The 27,691-nt window shown below is 41.1% G+C and overlaps 1 protein-coding gene across 2 annotated transcripts; it reads right to left on the bottom strand.

Moving 5' to 3' along the window:
* On the bottom strand, positions 1-27,691 carry LOC117545511 (BMP/retinoic acid-inducible neural-specific protein 3-like). 2 transcript variants are annotated; one of them, XM_034215314.1, is made up of 8 exons: positions 27,326-27,691; positions 26,923-27,187; positions 18,408-18,610; positions 10,919-11,136; positions 8,100-8,205; positions 6,072-6,308; positions 2,387-2,609; positions 1-1,279 (listed from the first exon to the last, which is right to left on the bottom strand). In XM_034215314.1, the coding sequence occupies exons 2-8, from the start codon at positions 27,153-27,155 to the stop codon at positions 154-156; spliced, it is 2,346 nt and encodes a 781-aa protein (XP_034071205.1). In that variant the 5' UTR covers positions 27,156-27,187; positions 27,326-27,691; the 3' UTR covers positions 1-153. The 2 variants fall into 2 exon arrangements, with proteins under 2 accessions (XP_034071205.1, XP_034071206.1); XM_034215315.1 differs by lacking the exon at positions 27,326-27,691 and having other exon boundaries at positions 26,923-27,311.

The following is a 27,691-nucleotide window of genomic DNA, read 5'->3' as shown; positions in this document are numbered from 1 at the left end:
TTATGAAAACATCAAATTTTATTGCACATAGTATATGTACAACAAAGCCTTGAACAACATACCACACACTTGACACAAATGGATCCAGCTGACAGAGGATACAGGCCTATCTGTGGCAAGGGGAAATAGTACAAAACATCAAAAGAATCGCCTTTAACTACACAGTTTGTTCGCCTCGTACTCCGTGTGGTTTGGTTGCCTGGCACTGAAAGCTTGCAGGGCCGTGAGTATCCTAGTCACGTCCGCGCTCGACAGTTTGAGCCTGTGGCGGAGCAGACAGGCGAACAGATCCACGTGTGGGGCCCCTGGGGGCGAGAGCCGGTTAACCCTTAGGCGCAGCTCCACGAGCTGCAGCAGGGCCGAGTCCTGTGATCCCTGAGTGTACGGGTAGTCTATCTGCAGAATCAGGTCCTGTATCGCCTCGGGGTCAAAGTGCACGCTATATCCGAACAGCTGCATGCTGTTCACTTTCATGTAGCCGATGTTATTCGACGGCTCGATGGCCTCCAGAGGCTCATAGTACACCGTGGTGTTCTTGCTGGCTCCCGCGGGGTCCCTGATGCGACTCCTCAGGTAGAAATGTACCGTTTCAAAAAAGCTCTTCCATCTGTTTCCAAGAGTTAAAGTCCAATTATAGCAGTCAAGGGGGATATCCAGTTTGGTTCGCTCCCAGTTAGGGTATCCGTGCTGACCTATAGGCATGGTCCAGCTTTCCGAATGACTGCCCCCGAAAGGATTCACAAACAGAGACAACGCCGGCTCCAGAGTGCTGTTTCTGGTGAGGCAAAACTGCAGCGCCAGTCCAAGCAGCACATGGACGCGGTTGGACTTCACTCGGTTGCTCTTGAGGGTGAGCAGCATTCTTTTCCTCCACGACGGGTCGAACCAAGTGTTGATCCGCACGTCGTTGCTCACGAACACGGCGTGCAGAGCAATGCGGGGGTCGCGCCGCTGGAGCAGGAAGCGCAGCTCCAGATCCTGCAGGTCGCGGTCGCTTTCTAACCCCAGGTAGGGGTCTGTAGGGTCGGGCACGGCAGGGCGGCAGGCTCCCTGGGTGATGGTGAAGCCGAGGTTACAGCTGGAGCATCGGGTCCTGTTCTCCGCAGAGCAGGAGGCACAGCGGGTACCGTCACCCACAGAGCAGGGAATGAGGCCCTGGCATGGGGGGTGGGAGTAGGGGCAGGAGCAGCTGCGGCTCTCATCACTGTAAACACCAACCTGGTGGTTCTCGCTGCAGTATAAAATGGAGAGGGAGTAGCTCAACCAGAAGTGCAGAGGCCTGAGGACGACATGCAATTTTGTCAAACACTTTAGGGATACAGCATGGATTAATTGGCTAATACAAAATACATCACATTGAGTCTTTCATGTTTTGTGATTATGTAAAAAGAGAAAATGTTTAGCCCCGAAAAGATTATCCTAAAAAATTGGTTGTTTTGATGTGCAGGAAAAACACTATTTCCGAAGAACTCCAACTCAGATGGCGTTCCAAAAGCAAAATAAGATCAAAATGAATGTTTTAATCACAAAAAAACAACACAAAACATGTCTTACCCAGTGACCTTAAACCACTATTGAATGCATTTTTTTTACAAGCATAAGGGGTGTGGTAAAGTCTTATAATTGGAGTCTGGACTAAGGGGGCAGTACCTGCGTTTAACTAGTGAGTTGATTGATAATGTAATTTAGTTAATTCCCCTGCCAGAAATAGCTATCAACATAGATTTCATGAGAGGCATACATCTGAGTGAAGTAAAGACCACCATGGTCTCTGCTGAAACAGACTACCAAGGTGGGAGTGCATCTGAGCAAAGAGCAGCCATAACATTAAAAAAAAAAAAGAAGCAATCACATAATTTGATACAAGCTGAGCCATTCTACCATACTGAATATTGGATAGAGTAATACAATTACCAGCATGGAAAATAGAAATAAAAAGATACAACTGTCAGCATGTAAATAGTCTAATATTTCCAGAGCAAGTAGTCAATAACACTTTTGGGCGGTCATATTCTATGATGATAGACATATTAGGTAAATGTTCAGGTTCATATTTATATGTTGTGCCTCTACTGTGACATGTCTCCTAATGTTCAAAAAGCTCTTTACTTTTTAGAAATTCACAACACCTATATAACACACTACAGGAAAGCCCTAAAAAGCTAAATAGGGCCCCTTTAAACTCACCCCCCACCACCTTTCACCTCACTCCACAACTGCTCTGCCTCAAGTGCTTTCTAATAAGTAGCGTCCTGCTCTGCTGCTTTCTCACAGTGCCTGGCGCATAAATCATTTTCATAATGATAAGCTTTTGGGGAGCACCTTGTGTTAACAGGCTGTGGTATAAACCACCCCCACCCCCACTTGTTCTCGTGTTGCCTCTTACCTCGCCCTATGCAGGACTATTTTGGGCTGTTTTCGGCACCTCTTGCTGAGGCTGAAGAGCTTGTTAACGGTGCGGCGGGCTTTAGCCAGGAGCTGGCTACTGCCGGCCTCCAGCTGCCGGTGGCGCTGCAGCAGGCTGCCGTCCGTCCTCCACATGTGTTCCACCACAGATGTGTTCACAGCGTAATGGGTTGGCAGTTTCCCAACAAAGCTTTGGAACTCCTCTGGTAGAAGGAGGAAAAAAAGAACATGAATAAGTAAAACTCTGCCTGTGGCGATGCGCCGCGGGGTAACAATACCCCCGGAAAATAAACTGTCTACTCCTCATTGTTTGTCCCAGAAAAGCAAACAGCTCCAGAGGATAAATAACAGCTGCAACATGCCAGGAAAAGCATGTTTTGTGATTTTCTTTTGAAGCGGGAACGCAGATGTCTCAGAGAACATATTATCTTTCTGCAAAAAGATATATGGTAATCACCACCTGTTGCCAGCATACACTGCTACCCACCTTTGAGGCAACTATACATGATAGCAATGAAAGAAAAAGTCCTGCCTTCAGCAATGCTCACTTAAATCCCATGTGGCAAATAGACCAACATAAACAGATATGTCTGAAAAGTTCCCTGCCATGTTTCAAGAAAGAATTTGACATGTGTGTTACACCTACAGTCCAACAAAGTATTTGCTCACTTGAAAGCAGTGCAGTCACCCACTTTCTCTTTATATATTGTTTTATTTTAGAAACAGACTTAAAGGTGGGGTAGGTCATTCACTTCAGAAACACTTTTTGTTATATTCCATGGATTGCTCTTAACATCCCGATAGCAATGAATAAATGAAATGCTTTGACAATAAATATATACAAATATTTCATCTGTGGAAGCCGTGGCGCTGTAAAAAGCACGACCAATTATCGGCCCGCGGCAGATAATGGGCCTACCTGCCTGCAGCCTTCCATCTGTGCACAAACTTATCTCGTGCCCTCATTGGTCATGTGCGCGTCCGTGTGTGTTGGAGGAGGGGCTCTGTAAGGAAGTCTGAAGGAAGGGGCAGATTTTTTTCGGTTGTGTATTTTCAAATTCTAGCTTACTCGAGCTGGTTTCTCCATTCTTACCTACCCTACAGTACCTTTAATTTAAAACCACTGGGTGTTATTAAAAGTATGCTACTGTGTTTTTCATCCAACATCAAACACCCTACCGTGGAACTATAGTGGTATAAAGTTCCAACAGCAGGTTCTTACTCCTGATTTTTGCTACAAAAACATCAGAGTTGCTGCACATATCTTTGTTAATGAGTCTCAGTTCAGGCTAATAATCTTACGGGGCCTTATTCATAATACAAATCCTATACAAAGAATTGCTCCCAGTGATGACATTCAAAGGAAAGTCCTTAAATTCTTACGTTTTAATTTTTTCCCCTCACAGTTAAGTTTCTAGTAGAGATCAAAGTGTTTTCACTAAGCATCTGCCCTTAAGAGAGCTGCTATGGTAAAAACCGTTCGGAGTAAGGAGGAGGACTTTAAAAAGGCTTAGAGTTTCTTAAGCAGAGGAAAAAATAGCATAAAGGCAAAGGGGTAGGAGGAATATTCTACAACCGCTGAATGACAGTGAGTTAATGAAACGCTACAGATGAAATTATTACATTTAAATGCAAATCAACGCTGCTACTTATATAGGCCAGCAATCACGGAAATTGATATAAGCCGAGACGTTTTCCTATAGTTAATATTGGATAGATTAAGTAATCAAATTACCAGCATGGAAAAGAGAAATTAGGCAAATATATATAACAACTGTCAGCATGTAAATAGTTTGCAAAGCAAGTAGTCCATAACCCTAACATAATGTTATGCTCATTTTCAGGTTGATAATTGTATTTTGTGTCTCTACTGTGACATGTCTCCATGCTTTAATGTTCAAAAAGCTCTTTATTTGCTACATATATATATTGGTTAGCTGGCCGGCTCTGTTATGCTTGGTCGACCGCTTAGAGATGCCTGTGTCCTTAGCCTTTCACAATGTGTGGGATCGCCAGCCAATAGGAGTGCAATTGTTACATACTGTAGTGATGTCACTATGTTACAAAAGTAAACGAAGGAGTGCAATGGAGGCGTTTTAGCCCGAGTGTGGGAGAGAAACTCCCTCTGGAAGGAATACAGGGATTTCAGCCTTTACAGACCATACATGTAACCTTACAAAACCTATATAACACTCTACAAGAAAGGGACACCCCCAAAAAGCATAATAGGGCCGCTTTAGTTTCACATATGCTGATTATTATAGAAGGCGTCAAACCTAGCAGCAATCAGCGTTGCTGCAAATATATGCTTCATTTTTTGTGTAAAGGCCAGTCGGGCCACTCACTCTCTGGGACAGTATGTTAAGGGTAGTTATACTACTGTCTCGATATCGACACAGTCATACAATATTAGGTGCTCGGACGCAGGCCAGGCTTTTCGTAACTGCTGGTTCATTTATGGGTGTAGAAGCCTTTTTAAAGTGCACAGAGCTGAGGGAGATTACTATAGGAGCCGTGAATGAGGCAAGTACAGTGTGCTTCATATAGCGGGCCTTGATCAAAATCAATGCCACACAATCAATAATAGAGTTACACAGTGGCGGTGAGTTACATTCAGCAACCATGATGAAAAGCTCAGTGGTGCTCTAACTGTAATGCAGCTATACACGGAGGAGTAGCACAACATGTTGCATTATTGTTTCATATCTTCATATCATTATTATTCTCTCTTGGTTCATCTTTTTGATAGAATGTATGTAGAGGTAGCCTTAATTAGTATAATCAGCAACATTTACTTTGATTATTTAGCATGAAAGTAACCAATGCAGAGACATTTTAAATGTACTGTTTAGTCATTAGGCTAGCTAGGTGGCTGGTCTTTTATAGCAAATCATTACATTCTAAAATAAATGTGTTTCTCCCTTGTTTCTCTTCTACTTTGTAGATGTATTAATAACGTTGTAAGACAAATGTAGTGAAATAAAAAGTACAGTCTTTCCCTTAGATGTGCAATTCAGTAATATACTTGAGCAAATATACTGATTGACTGTCCACTACAGGAGGATGTATACCACTCTCCTGTGACCTGCTAGTTAGCATACCAGCTGGTTAGCAACAACATTTGCAGCTCTTCTTTAATGATTAACATTTTACATCTTTGGGTGAGGTTTGAGTAATATGCTTTTTTTCCCCTTTTAAATATACTGAAAAAACAATAAATGATTTGCTAAATATTAATTCTATTAGTATGTGAAGGGACTTTTTGTATAACTTTTGGCAAGAAAGCAGGTTATCCTCAACTGTATATTGTGATTCCCAAGAGCACTTTGGTAGGAATAGACTTTTGAAACGATCAGTGGAGTTGATAAGTATAATATTACATTGACTGAAAGGTCTCATGATTCAGCGTCTGATAGCTGCCAGAGTTTGACAGCCAAGAATGCACTTAGAACAAAAACCAGACATGTGTTTTTGTTCTAGTAAACTCTTATTTCCAAGTTTAAATGTATAATCTTCTATCAAAATATAGCCTGTACTGCAAAGTCAAGCGTTCTTAAAAGCCGGAAAGCCAATGTTCCACCTGGGGTTCATTGAAAGCACTATTCAAGCTGACATTTTCAGGGCCAATTTTGGTACGTCTTAGTAATTTAAAACCCCTGACTCACCGGATTCTTCAAACTCCTGGTAAGTAACCCTCTGATTGTCTCTGATGCGCAGCAGGTTGCTTTCCAAATGTTGCAGGTCAGAGAGAGGACAGTTACACTGGGGGAAGTCCGCGCTGCACTCACACCAGCAGTCGCTGCTTTGGCACACAAAATGGCCTTCAGATTTACAGCCGATGTAGTTGAGAGCCGCCTGAATGAAGCTGCTCTGCAAGTAGCCCGGTAGGATGACCTGCAGCCCTGTGGAAGGTAGAGGACTGGATGAAAATGGGCGACGGTCATGTTCAAAATAAACAATGTCAACATTGTTATTCTTGTCATGTCAAATTAAAGAAAAAAGTGATATTCTATACTTTAGTTTTTTCAGTCCCAAAGTCCATGAAAAGACCAAAAAAAAAGCAAGTGAATTGATCTTAATGTCAAGTAGCCAAAACCTACGTACCCATATTACATAGAACTCCATAGAGTTGTGCAGGAATGAGTCCTGAAACCCGGAAATAAGTTAGCATTTTGCCACTTCTGGTACCCTTGACTCAAAGTCAACAGTTTTTGAAATTTGTTTTTGGTTAGATGCCTTAATATTGATCTGTGCCTAACAAAAACTTATTATAGTTTCATGTTTTGTTCTACGACTTAAAGTAGTCTCATCTCTCCAATAAAAATGTAACTATTGCACTTGGCTTGACAAAATTATATATTTTTCATTATATTATAAACATTATAAACTACAGCAATGTCTCTTTCCGGATTGATATTCCACAGACCTTGTAGTGAGCATTTACAACTAGGAACTATTTTATTATTCCGTATCAAGGCTTGTGATTATGTGAGATGAAAATATTAATGGCTACCTACTTGGCTGGATTGTACCATTAGCTAGCTCACGATAGAGCTCGTCGTTCGATGCTAATAGAACTGTTTCAATTCTAGAACGTTTGAACCTAGATACTTCAGACCAGTTTATTACAGATAAACAAAGTGAATTAAACCGTTGTCATGTTTCCCTATTTAGCTAACTTTTACGTTAGAGTCACTTAAAAACTGCTCTGTTCTCCCAAGCTACTGTAACATGCTAATATCTTAGCATGGTTTTGGAATGGGTAATCGTACGGTAAAGGAAGTGACAGATAAGGTGTGTTGTAGTAGTGGTCACAATATGCCTGTTAAATTGGCACAAATGTTCCCCATCTTCAAATATGAACCTTTTTATCAATACATCAGAATTTTATAATTTAAAGAATATATTTGGCAAACACCTGGGAGAAAGTGTATACCTCTTTGGTGGTCTGGATCCCACTTTGAAAATCAATTCAATAACCCAGCACTAATAAATAAGTCCAAAGGAAGAGCTCAGACTCAACAGTGCACTGCTTTGGGTCCTCAGCAATACTGCCGCCAAGTGTGAAGTCGATCGGATGAACATTTGTCAAGGAAATCGAATGACAGTCAGACAGAAACTCCTTCCATTTGAGTTAGATAGATGAGCCAAATAATTGCACTGGGTTAAATGTTCTGTCAGTACCATGATCACACACACACACACACACACACACACACACACACACACACACACACACACACACACACAACACACACATACACACACACACACACACACACACACACACACACACACACACACACACACACTAATTCATCAAATGTGTATTAATCCACAGCTGAAAATGGTCCCAGGGAAATGCGCTACTTACTCCTCTTTGAGTAATGTTAAAAAATAGAAATTAGTTTGTATTTAGGACATTCCTGAGCTTTTTGTAAAACAAGAGAACAAAATATTTCCTGTTTGTAAGGATTAGTGTCTTAAATAATCGCATTGTGGTTGCCTTAGGCTAAAGAAGATATAAAATAATTGAGAAAAGGATTCACACATTGTTGGTTTTGGGTGTTTCATGGGATGTGTTGACTAAAATATAGATTCATGCTGGATGTATTTTTTATTGCAGTTATCAAATGACAATTCATATATTTGGCTATTGCCGATGTCACCATTGCCATCTAAGGAGGTTTTACCTTGCAGTTGAACCTTGTTTTCTGGACTGTGAACGAGAACAGAGCTGACTGTGTCCAGATTGTCATAGTTGCTGCATCCGAGCGGCCCGGTTCTGGTTTCTGTCACCTGCAAGGAAATGAATAGAATGTGAATGATTGTATTGTATCTTATCTTTGTCTTTTCTTCAAGTCATCCCCACAGCAGCATTCTTTGTTTTTTGGATCTAAATATGGTGGTATGGACTGGAAACGACCTCTGTTGTTATCCTAACATGGCTACGAGCCATTCCTGTAACATTATTGAAGCTGTTAAGGATTTGTAAGACATTTTCTTTTTTTCCCCAATTCCAGTCAGTTATTATTTGTGGTGCGTGTGTTTGGAAGCCCCCCCTAAAAACTGAGAACATCACAGTGGATATTTTAAGGGCATTTTCAACCTATTGTTTGCTGTGGTCCTAATCAGGGACCAATTTATTACAAAGTTGCACATTGCCTCAAATTTGGTTTGTGTTCACAGTTCCTCTGTTCTCGAAGGAACTGTTCACTAATTAGTTTGAATTCCCATGTAGGGAGAAAATAAACCTTGGCCGCAAAAAACGCGACAGGAGCTGGTAAAAAAAAGTGCACTCCTTCCTTCAGTGGGGTCAGAACTGGGTCGAATCATGTTTTACTTGCATTTAACCAAACGAAGAAACCACACAATGATGAGACTTTTGACACCAATTTCACATATTGACAAATTGCATTCGTTTATTAAAAAAGAAAAGAAATCTGAAGGGATTTCAAATTAATTTGGAATGCAGTGAGTCACTTGAGTAACATTGAAAAGGTCTTCAATTAGAAAGCTTTTTTCTGATTTGAGAGAAAAAAATCTACTTTCCTCCGTCTTAAAAACGATTCACTTCTCGGCTTATTTCTAACTGTAATTAATCCTGATTTTGAACCTTCAAACTCTGCCACTCTGAAACAAAAAAACACATAACTTACTTGGTATTAGCATAAGTTTATTCCACCAATCCGTCCTATTTCTCACAAAAATGCTCAATACTGTGTGTGGTTTTAATGAAATGCCATGTATCATAGGTGCAGCTTTACATCCCTCATACAATTTAGCATTCAGCTGCCTCTTTCGCTCCCTTTCTCTCGCTCTGATCTTCAATCTGCCTGAGCTCCAAATGCTCTGCAAAGTGGCAAATGAATGGAAGTGGGCTGGCTGGAAATTAATGGAATTTCTAATCCATCAACCTGATGCATTAACCGTAGGAACACGTTCTCAGTTCAGGGGGGAGGGCACTTGTCTTCATCATTGGCTACTCACTTTAGCATCTATGTTTGCCCCTCAGGCTGATTAATGTGTACACACTAATGGCCACTTCAGATGATAAAACGGATGATTGGTGTTTTATCGTACAGGACGCACCACTGCTCCTCCGTTCTGCTTCTTCACCCTCCTTTTCAAAGCTTGGTACATTGGGAGGCAATGGCCTTGTGTTTTGTAACATGTTTTCTACTGAGTTAAAAACTTCAGCCAATTAGCCGCTAATAGGTCATTAGAAAAGACGAGGTTGACCGTCTTACTATAGAAGTTCAACAAACGTATTGAACAGCATCTGATGCAAATCATATCGTACCAGTTCCTTCTCCACACATGAGTTTTACATGCCAATAAACTGCACGGCAAAGAGAGACAAAAACAGGAGATATATTTGGTGCACCCCTGCAGCTACAACAGGTGCATCTCCTGGTGTCAAGCCAATTCTGTAAATATGCATTTGTTCTTAATCCTACCTGATTTAATACGTTATGGATGCTAATTCCCTGGGCTCTAATTAAAGGATGTGTAAGCACACGGTATCTTAAGCTGTCATAAATGTTAACTTTGTTTATTTTACGCTACTGTACTCCAGCACCAATGCATTTATTTTAAAGCTACAGTTTGTGGTTACTTTTCAGATTCAGGTTTGACACACAATCCCAACAATTTGTTTGTTAATAAATAATAATAATGATAATAATAATAAAACAACCAAGCTGTATAAAAAGCTGTTTCAATTATCTCCACCTCAACAGATCACCATGTCTACAACTAAAAAATCCTGTTCATCCAAAAATACAACATTGTCATGGATAAGGCAGCAAGAGTTAGCTTGATTTAAAAATAAATTCTCAAACCCAAATAAACAGCCAAATAGATTTTTTTCCAAAAAATTGCCGAAATTATCTAGCATCACTATACCTCCAAAAGCTTCCTTATCTCTCCTTTCAAGGCCACGCCCCCACAATTGTAATTGTATCATATTGAACATAACATAGTTGCGATGTTGTCAGTCCATTTTTATCTTCTTTTAAAAGCCTTCAAATTAAGCCAATATGAATCCTGACAAGGAAGCGCAATGTGTTCGTAATCAACAGTTTTAGGAAGAGTTTAGGGTAAACATTTAATCTTTTCAGTGACTAAAAGGTGTGGTTGGTAACTTTTAGTTTGTTTGTAAAGCTTTCACTTAATGCTGATAGTGATAAAAGAGACAAATCACTTTTGAAAAAGTAATGTTTCTCTTCCCTCGAGTGCTCGGTATTGCATTTGCATGATTCCTACATGCTTGAAGGAAAACAACCAATCAGAGTTAAGAAGTCCCTAATGCAGTGTCAGTCCCTGTTTTTAAACTCAGATACAACTCGGCAGAGCTAATCAAATATTATTTGAGATTCTGTCAGTTTTTGTATTTTGCCATGAAATGAGAACGTTTGTGACTTGGATGCCATGTTAAAACATTTAAGCCTAACTATCTAAGTCCCACCCACCAGCCTGTACACCCCAGTTCTGGTTGACTTCCACGTACCCGGATGGCGGTGGATGCGATCTGGAGGTGATGCAGCCTGCGCAGTGTGCTCTCTCTGTCCGTGAAGTAGGAGGCGGCCAGCTGGTGAAGGGCCTCCAGGGTCACTGTCCCCGACGTGTTGGAGTTCCTGTTGCTGTTACGGCTGCCATCGCCCCCCGCCGACGAAGACTCCAGGCTGAGCTTCCTTTTGTCCACAAATATTGTCAAAGACTCCTCCCCTGGTGACAGTGAGATGGAAGGAAGGGGAGCTTCATTAGCTTTGACAGAGCGGCACTAATCACCTTTCATCAGTATCTTTTTAGATCGGGTATAAAAGCGCAGCAGTGATTAAGTGCTGTTAAGAACTGATCGTTTGGATGATTGGAGGAAAAGGCACAGACAAGGTCTCTGCATCTTTTTCAATGTCAATGTTTATTTATATAGCCCAATATCACAAATGTTACATTTGTTTCAGTGGACTTCACAGTTTATACAGAATTTCAGTATGACAATACGACACCCTCTGTCCTTAGACCCTCACATCGTACAAGGAAAAACTTCCAGAGAAAACCCAGTTTAAAGGGAACATGGGAGAAACCTCAGGGAGAGCAACAGAGGAGGGATCCCTCTCCCAGGACGGACAGACGTGCAATAGATGCCGTGTCTAAATCGAAGAGATAATACATTTTACAGCATATAGACCAAATGTTTGGAAATGCATGTATGGGCTCAGAACAGTCTCATAATACACACATGCACACAGAAGGATTCACACTTGTGTTTTTCAATGCACACACAAATGTGTTCCGTTTCATATACATGTAAATACAATCCAAATACATACAAAAGTTTTACATATGTATTTTTGATCCTCACATATTTGTTTTCCGTTTAAATCCCCTGAACCTGCAAACACAAACAGCTTTCTGTGCATGGATCGCTGTGCATTCGTGTGTGGGTTTTTTGAGACTCCCCTGACTATCTATAGCCAATCAGATGTCTCCTAAATTCTAAGCCAATCACATGAGCGCGCCCCCACGAGGGTATGATTTCTTGCGTTCATGACACGCATTTTGCGCTGTCCGGTCAGCTCGCTAAACAGTGGGCGGAGCATCAGGTGATCATGCAGAGCTGCTTGTCTCCTTCAGACTCAGCAGCTGATCTGATCCCTCTCTCCCGTCCCGTTATACTTCACTCGCGTTTATGTCCATATCGATCAGATTCAGCTCTCCTGATCGGCCTTTATAGAGAGCGCCGAGCAAACTATTAAGAGTAAATATCGGCCGATAATGACCGGCGGGGCTCCCCCCGTTGACAGTTCACTGTCGAGCACTGGCTTCGTAGTGCACTGATCGATTAGGCTAAGCTAACCTGTAGCTGCTCCCTCCACACTCACAACAACTTCATACAGACATAAATAAAGCAGCTGTATTCGCCATACAGGAAACACACATTTAAAACGGTGTTGCCTGCCGTTTTTGTGTACACAAGCATTCATCAATGGTTCGGAAAGTGGCGCTGTACCTTAATAATATAAAGGCTTGTATTTGCGTGCATTTCCTGTTCGGAAAGTGGCAATGTACTGAGAGTGGAGGTGTCCTGAGATTAGCGCCTGCAGGCAGGCTCCATGGACCTGCAGCTCCGGACTGCGCAAAATGCGTACATGAAGCGCTACGTCATGAACGCAAGAAATCTACCCTCGTGGGGGCGCGCTCATGTGATTGGCTTAGAATGAAGGAGACATCTGATTGGCTATCTATCTATATAGATAGAACAATTACAAGTACGAATCGGCTGACCGTCAGGGGAGTCTCAAAAAACCCACACACGAATGCACAGCGATCCGTGCACAGAAAGCGGTTTGTGTTTGCAGCGGTTTTAAACAGAAAACAAATATGTGAGGATCAAAAATACATATGTAAAACTTTTTTCTGTATTTGGATTTTATTTACATGTATATGAAACGGAACACATTTGTGTGTGCATTGAAAGTGTGGATCCGGAAATACAAGTTTGAATCCTTTTGCGGATCATGAAATACAAGTGTGAATCCTTCTGTGTGCACGTGTGTATTATGAGACTGTTCTGAGCCCATATGCATGTGTAGATAATAAGAAGATGAATCCACGAGGATGTCAACAATCCTGTGGGAGCCATCAGGGAAGTAGTATGATGAGAGTCAGGCAGAACCACAGTGATAGGTTCAGCCACGACTGGAAGTCCAGGACTTAAATCCAGAACTCAGGATAGAGGATCCAGGACTCAGGATGCAGGATCCAGGACACAGGATCATCCACGACTCAGGATCCCGGCGTAGACACCAAAAAGACATTTTGGGGAAGGTGGGTTATTCGGAACATGAGAGTACACAGGTACAGACAGACAGAAGGAAGAAGTAAGGTGTCCCCCGACAGTCCAAGCCTATAGCAGCAAAACTAACGTGTCTACGTATATGGACTCCCTTAGGATAGGTTGAGGGAAAGGGGTAGCAAGTAAGAAGTAAGGAACAGAGGTGGAGAGGCACAACGTGTCTACAGTACGTACATGCACTCACTTAGGATAGGTTGAGGGAAAGGGGTAGCAAGTAAGAAGTAAGGAACAGAGGTGGAAAGGCACAACGTGTCTACGTACATACACTCCCTTAGTATGCACTGACACCAATCAACAGTTGTGCGTCGACTCGGCAGGGATCAAGGCACGTATATGCCTCTCGCTTCCACCGTCTACACCAGGGGTCGGCAACCCGCGGCTCTCGAGCCGCATGCGGCCCTTTAAGCATGCCCACTGCACCTCGCGGGAGTGCGCACAGCGTAAAGCCACAACTCACAGACATTTCAATGATTTGTAGGGCAAAGAAACGGTATAATTTCCTTTTTGGCAGGCATGCTTAACACCGGAGCCTCGCTGCGGGGAAACTTTGGCGCTGTTCCGAGTTTGTTCTAATCTGTCAAAATGACGGACTGCTTTCAGATTTTTCCGTCATTGATAAAAGAAATCCGTCATAGACGGAAAATATTCGGTTAACTCAACCTCTGGGTGAGAGTGTGCACACCTTAGGTCTACTTAAAGGGGCCCAATTATGCCAATTATCTTTGCCGTTTTCCCTTTCCTGTAGCGTGTTATAAAGATTTTTGTGAATACAGATGTTCTGCAAAGGTCAACATCCCAACGTTTATGCCAGAGGGTCTCCCACAAACTCCCCCCTTCCTGAAACACCTCCATTGGACTCCTTTGTTTTCTCTAGTAACATAGTGACATCACTGTGTAACACTCTCGCTTCTATTGGCTAGCTCTCACATTTTACTTGATTTGTTGAGGGATATCACTAAGCAGTTGACCAATCACAACAGAGCCGACCAGCTAACCAAAAAGAGCAGACTGGACTCTGGTTTCAGACAGAGAATGAAAAGAGGTGCTGCAACACAGGCAGTATGAGAAAAATAAAGAACTTTTTGAACATTAAAGCATGATGTAAACATGTCACAGTAGAAGCACAAAACACAAATATGAACCTGGAAATTAGCATAATATGGCCCCTTTGAAGAAATGTCTCCTTTTTATTTACACTCAAGCCATTATTTCCCCGGTAATGTTCTTCTAAATTTGTCCTAAACTGTGAAGAACTTTCTGAAGTCTGGTACAGCTTTAAATGAATCATTGATCATTCCTCATGACTTTTAATAATGAAGATTGAGATGGTTTACAGGTTTGTGTGATGAATTAGCAATATGGAAGCTATAAATAGCTACAGCTGGGCGGAATGACAGATGTTGGAGAACCTTGGTGATGAAATTGCAATACTTATTTTTCTCATTGACAGGTCTAATGACCAGGGGAGCGGGCAGTATTGATTTGCAAACAGATGTTGAAGATTGCCAAACTACACATTATGTACTCACTTGACAATATATAAAACATTTTCATTATTTAATAACTTATAAACACACTTTCTATCATTTTGTGATAAATGATGACATATTGAAGTGGTTGTTACAAGATGCGAGAGCTGCAATATTTTAATGAAAATGTTGTAATACATGCATTTTGTGGATGTCCTCAGCTCTATATTATAAGGACAAATAAGAAATACTGTGCCAAAATATATTTTACTGCACCTTTTTAAATTTTAAATTTTGGTTCAGTGTAATTCATGCTTAAATACATGAAGTAAACTTTGTAGCTATGATGTTATACATTTTTTTTTTATTGAAGACATGCATTTTGGTTTAGTATTAAAAAATGCAAGTAACGATTTCATTTTTTGGAAAAAAACATGCAACTTCTAAAGAAAGATTATAACCACTGCAGAATGTGTTAAAAATACATTTTAAAATGTGGAAAGGTGTATTACATATTGTGTTGACTGTTGATTAAAGCGAACAAAAGATTATGGAACAATTCAAGTATACAATGAAGTGAACAAATATTACATTTTTTGTAGTTTTGACATAATGTCTTGTTATTAATAATTACTTTGTTACATGGCTAGCTGTGGGAATGGAAAGGAGTCCTATTGTATGTGCGGCTTTATAAATGAGACTACTTTTTTTGTCTTTGTGAGGGCAAAATGTATGTGAGTTTTGTGTGTCTAGCCCCGGGACTTTTTTGATGAAGTGATGTAACTTACTTTTTTTTGGTGTTATTGCTGACCTTTTTTCTCAAACTGCCTCAGTGCTTCTATTGTCAACTTACAATGTGTGCCCCGGAGAAAGTGTGTGAAATTGCTATATTCAGCTGTGGGTTATTACTGTACATTTGCAGGTAGAAGCAATAGCATAGCTTATACACTGTGACCTACCTCACTAACTGGTCAGTAATAAGCCCAATTATTTTTGAATAAAAGGATGAGTTACTGGGAAACACGGCAAATCATTTAGAATTCAAAAGACAAATTGTGTTGAGTGCAGTTTAAAGGAGTGAGTGTGCAATCAGTGAGGGCACTTAGCAAACTTTAAGATTACATCTACTGTTAACTCTAACAGCACGGCAAGGCCATTTTGTATATACAGGCTTCATTGGCCAATTTCAAAAACTGGTCCCTTGCCACACTTAGAGGAGATCCAGTTGGTAACTTTGAGATTGTGTCTGTTAATGCCTCACACCAAAGGGTTCAATTGGGCAGATAATATGTTCGGATTAGCAACCACTCATGACAGAAACACCCCTGTGATTGTCATGATGGGCTAATCTACTCCAAATTCTGTCCAATTATCTTCCTATAGAGAAGTGCAAAAGGCAATGGGATTTTATTATTGGATTTTGAAATATGGTTCTTTGGCTATCACACATTTATGATTCTTACACCTTTTTCAGATGGAAAAATCACATTTGAACTCCACTTTTATTATTTGTAAACGTAAATGCAAACAAACTACATCACGGTCACATGGCACCAAGCTAAAGGCAGCTAATGTTCGGTGCCATGACATATGGAAGTCTCATTTAGTGAATTTAGCAAGGCAATTTTTGAAAGACACACTGAAGCTTCGGATATTCATAAGTGGGGTATTTACTGACATATTTTATGAAAATCTCTTAAACTTGTTTTAACTACAAACCTAATACAGGCATCTACCCAAAATCACGTTTTAAACAATTATTGGCATTGAGATTAGGTCAATTATTTAATCACCATCTAAAGTGACACAAGTTCTTTGTGTAACATTGGTTTTTAAACTGTTATGAACTCAGCTAATTCACGCTGTCTCCAGGGTAGTGAAGCAGAAAGCCTGCAGAAACAGTGCCACTCTGCCATTGCAACTCAAACTGTGTTTGTTTTTGCCATACAGTACGAACTGTTGAAATTATCACTGGCAAAATACCTCCACTAATTTGATCCATGCCCCTCTTTATAAATGCAGTGATAATGGCAAAGCAAGGGACCTATAAGCCTTAAAGCAATTAATACATCAGCTCAGTACAATTCACCTGTGTTTCTGACCGCGATAGTTGCCATATTTGGGTTTGTTTTATTACTGTGAACCATATATTATACCGGTGTTTCTGAGTAGTTGTGAGTTGGTTGTGTGACGTAGCTACAATATATCATGCATGGCAGGTTTACTGCTCAGTACCATAGCTCAGGATCCAGAACCGCAGTGTTGAATGTGAAGTTGTTTCTAGAAGTGGTTCTTAAGAAATCTGCTTGCAGCGATATCACAGGAGAAGCATTTGGCCCGTTCCAAGACTATCTATTTTTTGGACCGGCATCTGGGAAGTTACATATCAATCTCAAAGGCTTCCCAGTTTGACCACAAGAATAAATACAGTAAAAACGTGAATGCAAATGTGCACAGGTTCTCCAAACTAATTGATTGAATCACAATCTAAAGTGACACGAGTTATTTCTGTTGTGTAAGATTGTTTTTTTTAGTAAAACTGTTACAAACTGCATGACAGCAACTAAACTTATTCAAGTTACTTTAATGATATGCCACAGCTATTGTTGTATTTAGTGAAAAATCCCTGCCATGGTTAAATGTAAGCAACGTTGACTTTAGGTTTCTTGACTCTTTCCAACAATCAATGTGCTTTTTGTAGCCATGGAGTAGTTGTGGAGCCGTAACCAACCAAACCTTGATCATAACAGTGTCAGAGCAGAAAATAGTCTCATAAGAAGATATTCTAGTACAAAGACCCCATTCGCTTTGTTTTGACAATATTTGTCAGTACTTTCGTGAACTGAGACAAAGTGAGTTTACGGAAATTAGAAAACATTTCAAAACTTGCATCAGACATCTATCTTGGTTGTTTCAAGTTTCACCACCCACACCCTCAGCTCTATCAGTAGGGTCTTACAGTCTTGTATCAGAGTTTTACTCATGGCATGGCACTCTGCTAAGTCTAAAGTCAGAATAGGCGATTTGTTTTGTCTGTTGTTTAGATGGATTTCTACCTGACATGTTTGAGAACTGGTATGAAATATTAAAACTACAGTATAAATAATAGTTTTGTCTGATCTTTTGAGACACTCACGGCCAAACCGTATGTTTACTGTTGATTTTTTTATGGTTATTGTATGTGTGGGAAAAACATAAAAGCGCATCGAACATCAAAATAATCCTGGATTCTGGATACTGGATCGCCAATAGCTGTTTTCAACTGAATTTGCATTTGGATAGTTCCATCACATTTGTGTTATTTTTTTTTCATACAGCACTTTCAAACTCAATGTTCTTCAAATAAATTACAATATCTAATGCTGATTTATTAAAAGAGATAAGCCCATTGCATACAAATCGTGTTCCTCCATTCATTTTCAACGCCAAACAGAAATATCAAATCTGCCTTTCACTGCCTTCTCCAATTAATTTTTTGTACACGAAACCAGGGTGATGTCATGTCTCTTAAGAGCCAAAAAAACACTGATCCAGAAATATTATTATATGTTTTGTTGTTTAGAAGGAAACAGACAGTAAAATCGGTGCCCCATGTGCTGAAAAAATAAATAAATCACGTTTGAAGCCGTGTGAAACAGGCTTGCTTTGAAGCTCTGCGTTCTCAACCGTACCTCCGAGAGTGGCGGAGAGGAGGAGGTGGGTGCCATATTTCTTGATTAGACTGTCAGTAATGGTCTGGAGGGTGGGCCGCCTCCCCAGCTGGCGGATGGTGTGCATGAAGTCGGGGTCGAGGGGCAGAGCCAGGCCCCTGCTGCCACCCAAACCATCCCGCTTCTCCACCGCCAGGCTGTTGACCTTCCATCGACCGAATTCCCTGGAGACAGAGCAGCACAAACACACACACACACACACACACACACACACACACACACACACACACACACACACACACACACACACACACACACACACACACACACACCACACACACACACCACACACACACACACACACACACACACACACACACACACACACACACACACACACACACACACACACACACAAACACTTTGAGACCGGAGACATTTGCTCTCTTGGTTTGGCCTTTAGTGATGTATAAGGCCCCAGGTGGCTGTTTAACAAGCTGTACGGAAAGCAAAGCATTAGGTGAATGTGTACTATATATAATATTGGACTGACCTTACACACATGAATCATTAACACATGATGAAGATGTAATGTAACCCCCGGGGAGCTCTATATGCCTCTGATGTATAAAAAACCCACTTATTTCTGCAATTTATTTTTCTATTTTTAACAATCAGGTTGTGGTTGGTTATTTAGCCATTGTTAGCTTTTAACTTGAACTATTCCCAATTGGAATAACTTCCATTAAATTGATTGGAACTGGATGTTAAAGTGTATTGTTGATTTTTAAGCGTAACAACTTTTTTTTTAACAATGTATAGTACAATTTCTATTTGTTCTGCTAATGCACTTAGCTTGACATTTCAACCAGTTATCCAGCACTTGATTTTTAATTAATTTTTTAAGTCTGTTTTCTTGCTAGCCTATGACACGTTAGCACATTTCTGCATATTTGTATTTTGAAAAATGTGACATATTGTTATAGTATTTTCCTTTTTTTCAAATTATATTGTCTTTATTGTGGGCCTGAAATTGTAAATAAAGTTTTTATAATTTTCCTTCGTTCTGCATTCAAAAACTAAAACGGGAGATTGTTGTTGACTTCATGAGAACCCGCACCCCCACACACCGACCATCAATGGTGCTGCTGTGGAGCAGGTGAGCAGCACCAGATTCCTGGGGCTGAACATCACTGAGGATCTCTCCTGGAGAAACAACACCACGTCAATCACCAAGAAAGCCCAGCAAACTGAAGAGAGCAGGAGCCCCCACTCCCATCATGCACTCCTTCTACCGAAGCACCATCGAGAGCATCCTCAGCACCGCCTCCAACCGCAAGACCCTGCAGCGCATAGTGACCACAGCTGAGAGGATCATCGGTGCCTTACTCCCAACACTCCTGGACTCATTTAACACCCGCCTCACCCCCAAAGCACTCAGCACTGTGGGTGACCCCACCCATCCCTCCACCTGCCTCTTCACCCTCCTGCCTTCAGGGAGGAGGTTCCGCAGCCTGAGGTCGAGCTCAACCAGGCTAAAGAACAGTTGTTTCCACTAGGCTGTCAGGAGGCTGAACTATCTCCCCTTCCTCCAGGCTCTCCCCCCTACCCTCACTTTTGTCTTCTCTACAAGTGGCTTCAACACTGATCGAACTACCTGTAGATATTGCACTGTTCAATTTCACTCATTGTCATATAATAATCAGCTTTTTCTGTCTACCAGACTTTTGTTTTTATTCTTATTTTTTATATTCGTATGTATATATATATATATATATATATATTTTCATCTTTGGAACAGTGAGGAAACAGCATTTCTTCCTGTTTGTACAACACTCAGAGATATTGACAATGAAGTTTACTTTGACTTTGAATATCGATGGAAGTTTCCTGAAAAATAAACGGGAATAACAACAGTTTTGCAATAATTATTTAGTTTAGTTGCACCATATCTTCTCATCTATCTCTCGTCCAGACTAATGAGTCTATTTTTCAAAATGTCAAAACATTTTAAATTACTGCTTTAGTTATTAAGACCACTCATGTTGAGGTGTTGTCAAATGTATCTGCTAATTGTCCCTCCTCAAGACAACTATGCCTGTGTATGTTAAAACATATTCTACCTCCTATTTCTTTTCAAATCTGCGTAGCTACTCTGCAACATTTCCACGCACCCCACTTGTTGGGAATCTCTATCATCTGTCACTGTTGTCTGAACAAGCTTTTCACAGCTTTAAATAACTCCTGCGCCCATAAAACACAACTTATTGACATGCAGCGCTGCGACTCCCGACTCCCACAGCAACAGAGAGGCGTCAAAACCAAAATAAAGTCACACATTATCAGCTGCCATCATTTGTTATCCTTTGCCCCCTGGACACAATTCTGCTGAACTCACAAGCCGTCTGGGAGATACCGCTGCTCTCTCTTTCTCTTTTTCTCTTCCTCCCTCCTTCCCTCTATGGCAGGGAAGGGCAACTTGGATGGTGGTGGGGGCCACATAATTAATTTACTGGCCACCAGGGGGCTGCTGATTCACTTGCAACACACACACATACATTCCATGCATTGTATGTAATTATTAACAAATATACTAAGTCTGACATCTTCATTGACATTTTATAATCTTTCGGGGAATATCCTCTTATAAGCTCACTAAACAAATATCAGTTCACAGAAATGTTATTTAATTTTTACAAGTGTCATGTTTGTATTGAACAGGTCATTTAACAGTGGAATAAAACGATTTTAAACTATTGGAAAGCACGGAAAATGTGTGTGCATTGAGATTAACCATTAAGATGACATAAACATGAAGTCATTAACACTAACCCAGACATTAGTTGTCTAACTTGAACCGAAAACACTTGTAGCCAGTCTCTGCTGACGCACAATAAGGGGAATGTCAACACAGACACCTGTCAACCCGCACTCTGCTGTTCCTCAGCGCCACTCCCCCTCCCTCCCGCTGAAATTATTAATGAAAAGCGTATAGTAATCAGATAACACGACAGGGTCCGTGACAGTTTGTTTTCATCTTATTTCAAATAAACAAAGTCTTGGTGTTTAGAATATTAAAGGTGGGGTAGGTAATTTTGGAGAAACCAGCTCGAGTGCGCTAGAATTTGAAAATACACAGCCGGAAAAAATCTGCCACTTCCTTATAGAGCCCCTCCTCCAACACACACGAACGCGCACATGACCAATGAGGGCACGAGATAAGTTTGTGCACAGATGGAAGGCTGACAGGCAGGTAGGCCATCCAGTTATTTTAGCCGGGCCGGCTCAGATGATTGGTCGTGCTTTTTACAGTACTACGGCTTCCACAGATGACATGTTTTTATGGATTTTGTGTCAAAGCACTTGAGATATTCATTGCTATCGGGATGTTAAGAGCATTTAAACTTGTTTCGCCAAATTCAGATGATAAATACAACTTTTTAAGCTTGTAAAGGCATAATTACAAGCGGTAACTTAACCTCACAGCAGGCATTAAAACAGCCGGTGTTTCTTGTGAGTGTTTCCCCGGGAAACAAACGCGTCACAGATTATTTTTGCGGTATTTGGCTGCCTAACTAAATCATGTACGCGCTCGCGACATAACTAGGAGTCTAGTGGACGGTATCAGTACTACAAGTAAAAAAAAAATATATATATATATTTTTTTTAAATTAATTACGTTGTTTATAAATTCATCTGAGGGCCGCAAAAAGAGGCCGCCATTTGCCCATCCCTGCTCTATGGCATCACTCTTTCTCTTTCCCTCTCTCATAGCATCAGTCTACCTCTCCCACCATGCTGCCTAAGGCTCTGTGTACATTTTCTCCTTCTGGGACGCAATCAAATCGCTGCCTAGAGAAAAAGGATCGGCATTGAAATAATTGGGAACCGGGACAGTGTGGAGAGTGTCATTACAGCCAATCTTCACCATGAGGGGACAGGCTGAGTGTACGTCTCTTGTAGAGAGACAAGCTTTTTGGCCCAGGGTTGAGCCTGAAGCTACTGCATCAGCATGCACATAAGGAGCAATGCTTACTGCAGGAACGTATAGGCTTTTTACAGGCTTAATGTATGCTGTAATCAATCAATAGTGATGAAAAAACAATTCCTAGGTGGGAAAACATTATGCAAGGAGCCTTGAGGAGTGAATTGACATCTTAATCACTTACTGCTTCATGACTGACAGCAATGTGATGCTAATGGTGATGGTTCAGTTATTACAGAGGTCAGAGACGGGCATAATAGCAGTTTAGCCTCCAGGCTATTTTTGAGCACATATAAAATACTGAGCATCTACAACCCTGTAGGGACTGGTCAAACATATTTATGATTTATTATAAGAATAAATGCCTTCTGTTTTCCCAAAATGTATCGGTAAAAAAACAGATAGCATCTCTGCAAGAGGCCCAACAAGGCGAATTAACTGTCAGTTATCTTGTTACAGCAGTTTTCTAAAACCGAAATTGAGTCTCATATTGAGGTCGTTTTTAAAATCCTTAATCCTTAATCCTAAAAACAGCTTTTGGGTTAGAAATGCCGGCAGGGATTTGACAGGGTGCAGGATCGACTGCTCGGGGGTGAAACACCCGTGAGCGGTGAGACGTCAGCGAGCCGATACAGAGGGCATTCCTTCAGCCCAATCTGTCCGTTGCTCGGTCACTTTCAATGATTTCCATTAACTACTGTATGTAAGGGTATTGGAAAAGAAGAAGCCTCATGTCAGGGGGCATTTGGGATATTTGTGCAGCAGCTTTATTGGAAAAAATGCAACTAACTTCGAGATAAACACCACAGCCTGAAAGATTCCTGAGAGAAGATAACGGTTGATTTATGCACCTACAGATATAGCAGACTATAACGTTTCTTCTTCAGTAGAAACTTTGGCCTTGAGACTTTGATAAGTCACCTAAAATATAATGAAAACTGAACCAACTTAATACCATCTTTCTATGGGACCACTCCAACTACGATGCCAAATTGGGCAAGGGGCATAAAAGTGGGCCACCAAATGGTCCCTTTGCAACCCCTTACTTCTGGTGCCTTTCCTCTGACCTCACCTGTCTTCAATCTCAGTCTTCATTTGATGACTATATATATATCTGTAAAGATCTGTAAAACTAAATTGATCTGGGGGGCAAAAAGTCGAGGGACCAGAGCCACCCTCGACCCATTGTTCGCATCACGACCATTTTCGAACTCATACCCTGTTGCGTGACTGCATTTTGCATGGTTGCAACGCTGTCTATGTAACAACATTTGTCCACTGACACATGGGCAGAAATATAACACCTGACAAAGTAATGAAAACTTCCTTTATGGTTGTTCTAGCTACAGTAGGTCTCCAGACACACATCACTCTATGATGACACATGACTCTCAGGGTGAAAACAATACAAGTGTCATGGATGGTAATAAACTCAAGAACAGACTTCACAAGAATGTCTTCTCCTCAGCAAGAGGGACCTGTTACTAGACCAAGTTTCAAAATACCAATGGACACAGACTTTCAAGAAACCATAAACGTTTATATGTAAAATATCTAATTAAGACCAGACCCATATTATACATGTAGCATGTGCGTAACCTACTTCAAACGCACAATATACACATACATTTTCTGCCACAAGGGGTCTCTCAAACAATATAACAACAAAAGATGTGGTTTGGTGCCATTGTATCGTAGCATGAATGGGATCATGGGAGTTAGCAGTCAGCTTCACTTGGTTAGAATTCCACTGTTTAAAAAAATGTCTGAGGTTTTTACTAGGTGCAGAATTCCCAGAGGTATGTTCCGGAGGTGTTTTGAACATAGTTAACGTTACAGTAGCTTAGCGTGTTTCTCTGATAACGTAAGATCCGTTAAATACATTTTCAAACCAAACCCAACTATCCACAGAGGTGCCCTCCACTCCAAAACAAACAGTAAATATAAATGGCAGAAACAACAAATCAATCAGTTTAACATAAAAATGATTTTTTTTCCCGACAATGTTCGGCTACCACTAACGTTTTCTTAGCTTGATTTTCCAAGAACTATTAAAAAAAATCCAAGGACTAACATTCCTTTGTTCTTAAATATATACAAATGGCTGATGTTAAAAGTGTATTGTAAAAATCTGGCTGAAAAAAATATACACATTACATTTTTGACAGCTTCTCGCAGAAGACCACAACTCTAAAGGTCCCTAAACATCAATATGACACCAAAGAACACATCCCGACGGACCCGACTGTTGTGTCGCCTCACGTTTCCTGCGTCTTGGCCAACAGTCACACTGAAACACACTGTAAAGACTTCAGCCGACGGCCAAGTAGCACGTACGAACTGCGCATGCGTGAGTGGCAATAACTCTCCTTACCAGCAGGCGGCGGTAGTGTATATTCGTCATTCAAAAGAGACAACAACCGGAAGACAGACTGCGTGATATAAACAAACAACAAATAGCGTGTGCGTTCCATTTTCACTCTACAACGAGGAGCTCATGGGGCTTTCCCGAACCTGTGTCGAGAGCTGGAGTTAAATTAAATCCCAGATTTGCCTTCTTAATAGTTTGTTTGGGTCCCTCACTTCCGTTTCGCTTCTCATGCACTGATTCGCTAAGCTGAACAGCCAATCAGAGTGATTTCTTTAACCGACGGCCTTTTACCGACAGGCGGCGGAATCATTGTGTCAGCACGGCCGAAAAGACACGACGTTGCGGGACACACCAATCTGAGAAGGGCGACAGGATGCTCATTGACGGCCAGACATCTATCGACATCTATCGACGCCGAAAATCGGCCCGGTGTGTAGGGAACACATGCCGAAGGGGAATACGACGACCATTATAGGTGATTAAATAACATGCACCGTTAGTTTGATTAAATTATAGTTCTACTTGGGCGGAACATTGTTTTGAACATTTGGGATTATGTGAGTATACAACTCAACAACATGGGCTAGTCGTTTTTTAGACATTTAAATGGAGGAATGTTATAGCTTTAAACCCTGACTGAAATGCAGCAATTAACATAATGGACTCCTACAGTAAGAGTTGCAGTATATTGCCACTTCAAACTGCTTGTGAGGAACATTTAGATAAAGGCAGCAGCAGTGGAGTGTGGCTCAGGGACACTGCAGGAAGTCACTGAGAGGAAGTAATTCTCCACACACTGTCAAAGGAATTAACTCCTACTCTATAATCAAATGTCACACCCTGAAGCAAAAAGCGCAAGAAAGGCATACATCAATATTTGGTACTGTTCACATGACTGATCAGCTCTCGGTCAGCAAAGGGCACTCTTTGCATCGCTACAGTAGCTTTTCAGATTTGATCATTTACTTGAAAATACGGTGCAGGTGTTTGATACCTGTGAGGCCAAATTCTAGAGTGTCCAGGTTTTAATTCTAAACTCCACAGCTGCTGCTTCCACTGATTAGTTCATTTCTGGCTCAAAGTCAATAGCTGGAATTACTGGAGGTATTTCAGCTGGAATGAATGGCTGCAAACATTCAAACCCCCAAAAGTAACACCAATACACATAAAGCCAGAAGTGGAAGAAGTACTCACACCAGTTACTGAAGGTCAAGTTCTAATAGTGTGAAAATACTCAAGTAAAAGTTTGGCATTCAAAATGTTACTTTAGTACAAAGGTATAAGCATCGAAATACACTTAACATACCAAAACTAAAAGTTTTGCAGAATAATATATTTTATTGATAAAATTATACTTAGTGATCCATCCATAGTGAACATAATTTTGCAACTTGTAAAGATGGAGCTAACTTTAATGCACGGAAATAATTCAAATATTGACTTGAATCAAATGTATTATGTCAACAGATTACGCACATTTGTATTAGCTTGGTTGAAAGCAATAGTATCAAGTTTAAATTAAAAAAATATTAAGTTGAATTTAACATTACAGCTTTCGACTAACGTAATACAGTAATATGAAATGTGTTAACTTAAAGGTGGGGTAGGTAAGTTTGAGAAACCGGCTCGAGATACACTTTTTGTTATATTCCATGGAATGCTCTTAGCATCCCGATAGCAATGAATATCTGAAGTGCTTTAACAAAAAATACATAAAAAAATGTCACCTGTGGAAGCCGTAGTAGGCTACTGTAAAAAGCACGACCAATCATTTTAGCCGGGCCGGCTAAAATGATTGGATGGCCTAACTGCCTGTCAGCCTTCCATCTGGGCACAAACTTATCTCGTGCCCTCATTGCTCATGTGCGTGTTTGTGTGTGTTGGAGGAGGGGCTCTGTAAGGAAGTGGCAGATTTGTTCCGGTTGTGTTTTTTCAAAATCTAGTGCACTCGAGCTGGTTTCTCCAAAATTACCTACCCCACCTTTAATACATTTAATATAAGTCAACATATCACATTTTTCAGTGTGACAGTCATGTCACATGTGTCTTCATCTATTAAGATACAGTAGATCATAATTCAATTGTGGTTATATTTTGTGTTAATAGTTTGAAGACTTGAGTAAATGTAGCCTACTTAGTTTCTTTGCACCACTGCATAAAGCCCACTCATTCCACCTCACCTGTAGATCTTGTATCGGGTGCTGAAGCCCTGCTGGTACTTCTCCGCAGCCTCCGTGAACTCCACCGCCTGCTGGAAGGGCCCTTTATCGGACAGCAGCCAGCCCAGGGACCCGGGGCCACCGTCTCCTGGCCCAGCGGCGGCCCCGGAGCTCCAGCAGCAGCAGAGCCAGAGGCTGAGAGCCCCCCCCCATAGCAGAGACAACCGCTTATGACTGGTCCTCTGACAGCTCATGCTTCACCCAGCGACACCTCATCCTCTCCGGACTGCAAGAGGACACACAGTTCACACATTTTAGTGGTGAATAAAAAAGTAGTGCTTCGCGCACATTTGGAGAATCCCTTTTAAATCCAGTAGGCTATTTATAGTAGATAGTGTGATCTTCTTTATTATAACACACTTACCCGATTTTTCATAAAAGATTAAATGCGCTCTCAGGAATTTGGTGAGAGCTCCGAATAAAACCTCTCCAGTCCAGTGATCCGATCCAATGCTCTCATCCGTGATGTTTCCAAGCTACTCCAACTTGGTCTCTGCTCGCGCTCAACTTTATTTTGGGTGATGATCCTCCTGCATCCGTGCACGCACACACTCCTTAAACACAAAGGAGTTCATGCTGGTGATGTCCGTGCCCAGGATATGGTAAAATGCAAAATATAGATATCCCCATCCTGTGAAGAATCCGTTCGTTCCATACGATGCTTAAAGTTGCGGTTTTTCCTGTGGATTCTCGTTAGTGTTGCGAGCTGTTATCCCTCCCCCTCCGCGCA

This window comes from Gymnodraco acuticeps, unplaced genomic scaffold, assembly GCF_902827175.1.
Source record: "Gymnodraco acuticeps unplaced genomic scaffold, fGymAcu1.1, whole genome shotgun sequence".
In the NCBI taxonomy this organism is placed as follows: Eukaryota; Metazoa; Chordata; class Actinopteri; order Perciformes; family Bathydraconidae; genus Gymnodraco; species Gymnodraco acuticeps.
This window is presented reverse-complemented; position numbering and strand designations above follow the sequence as displayed.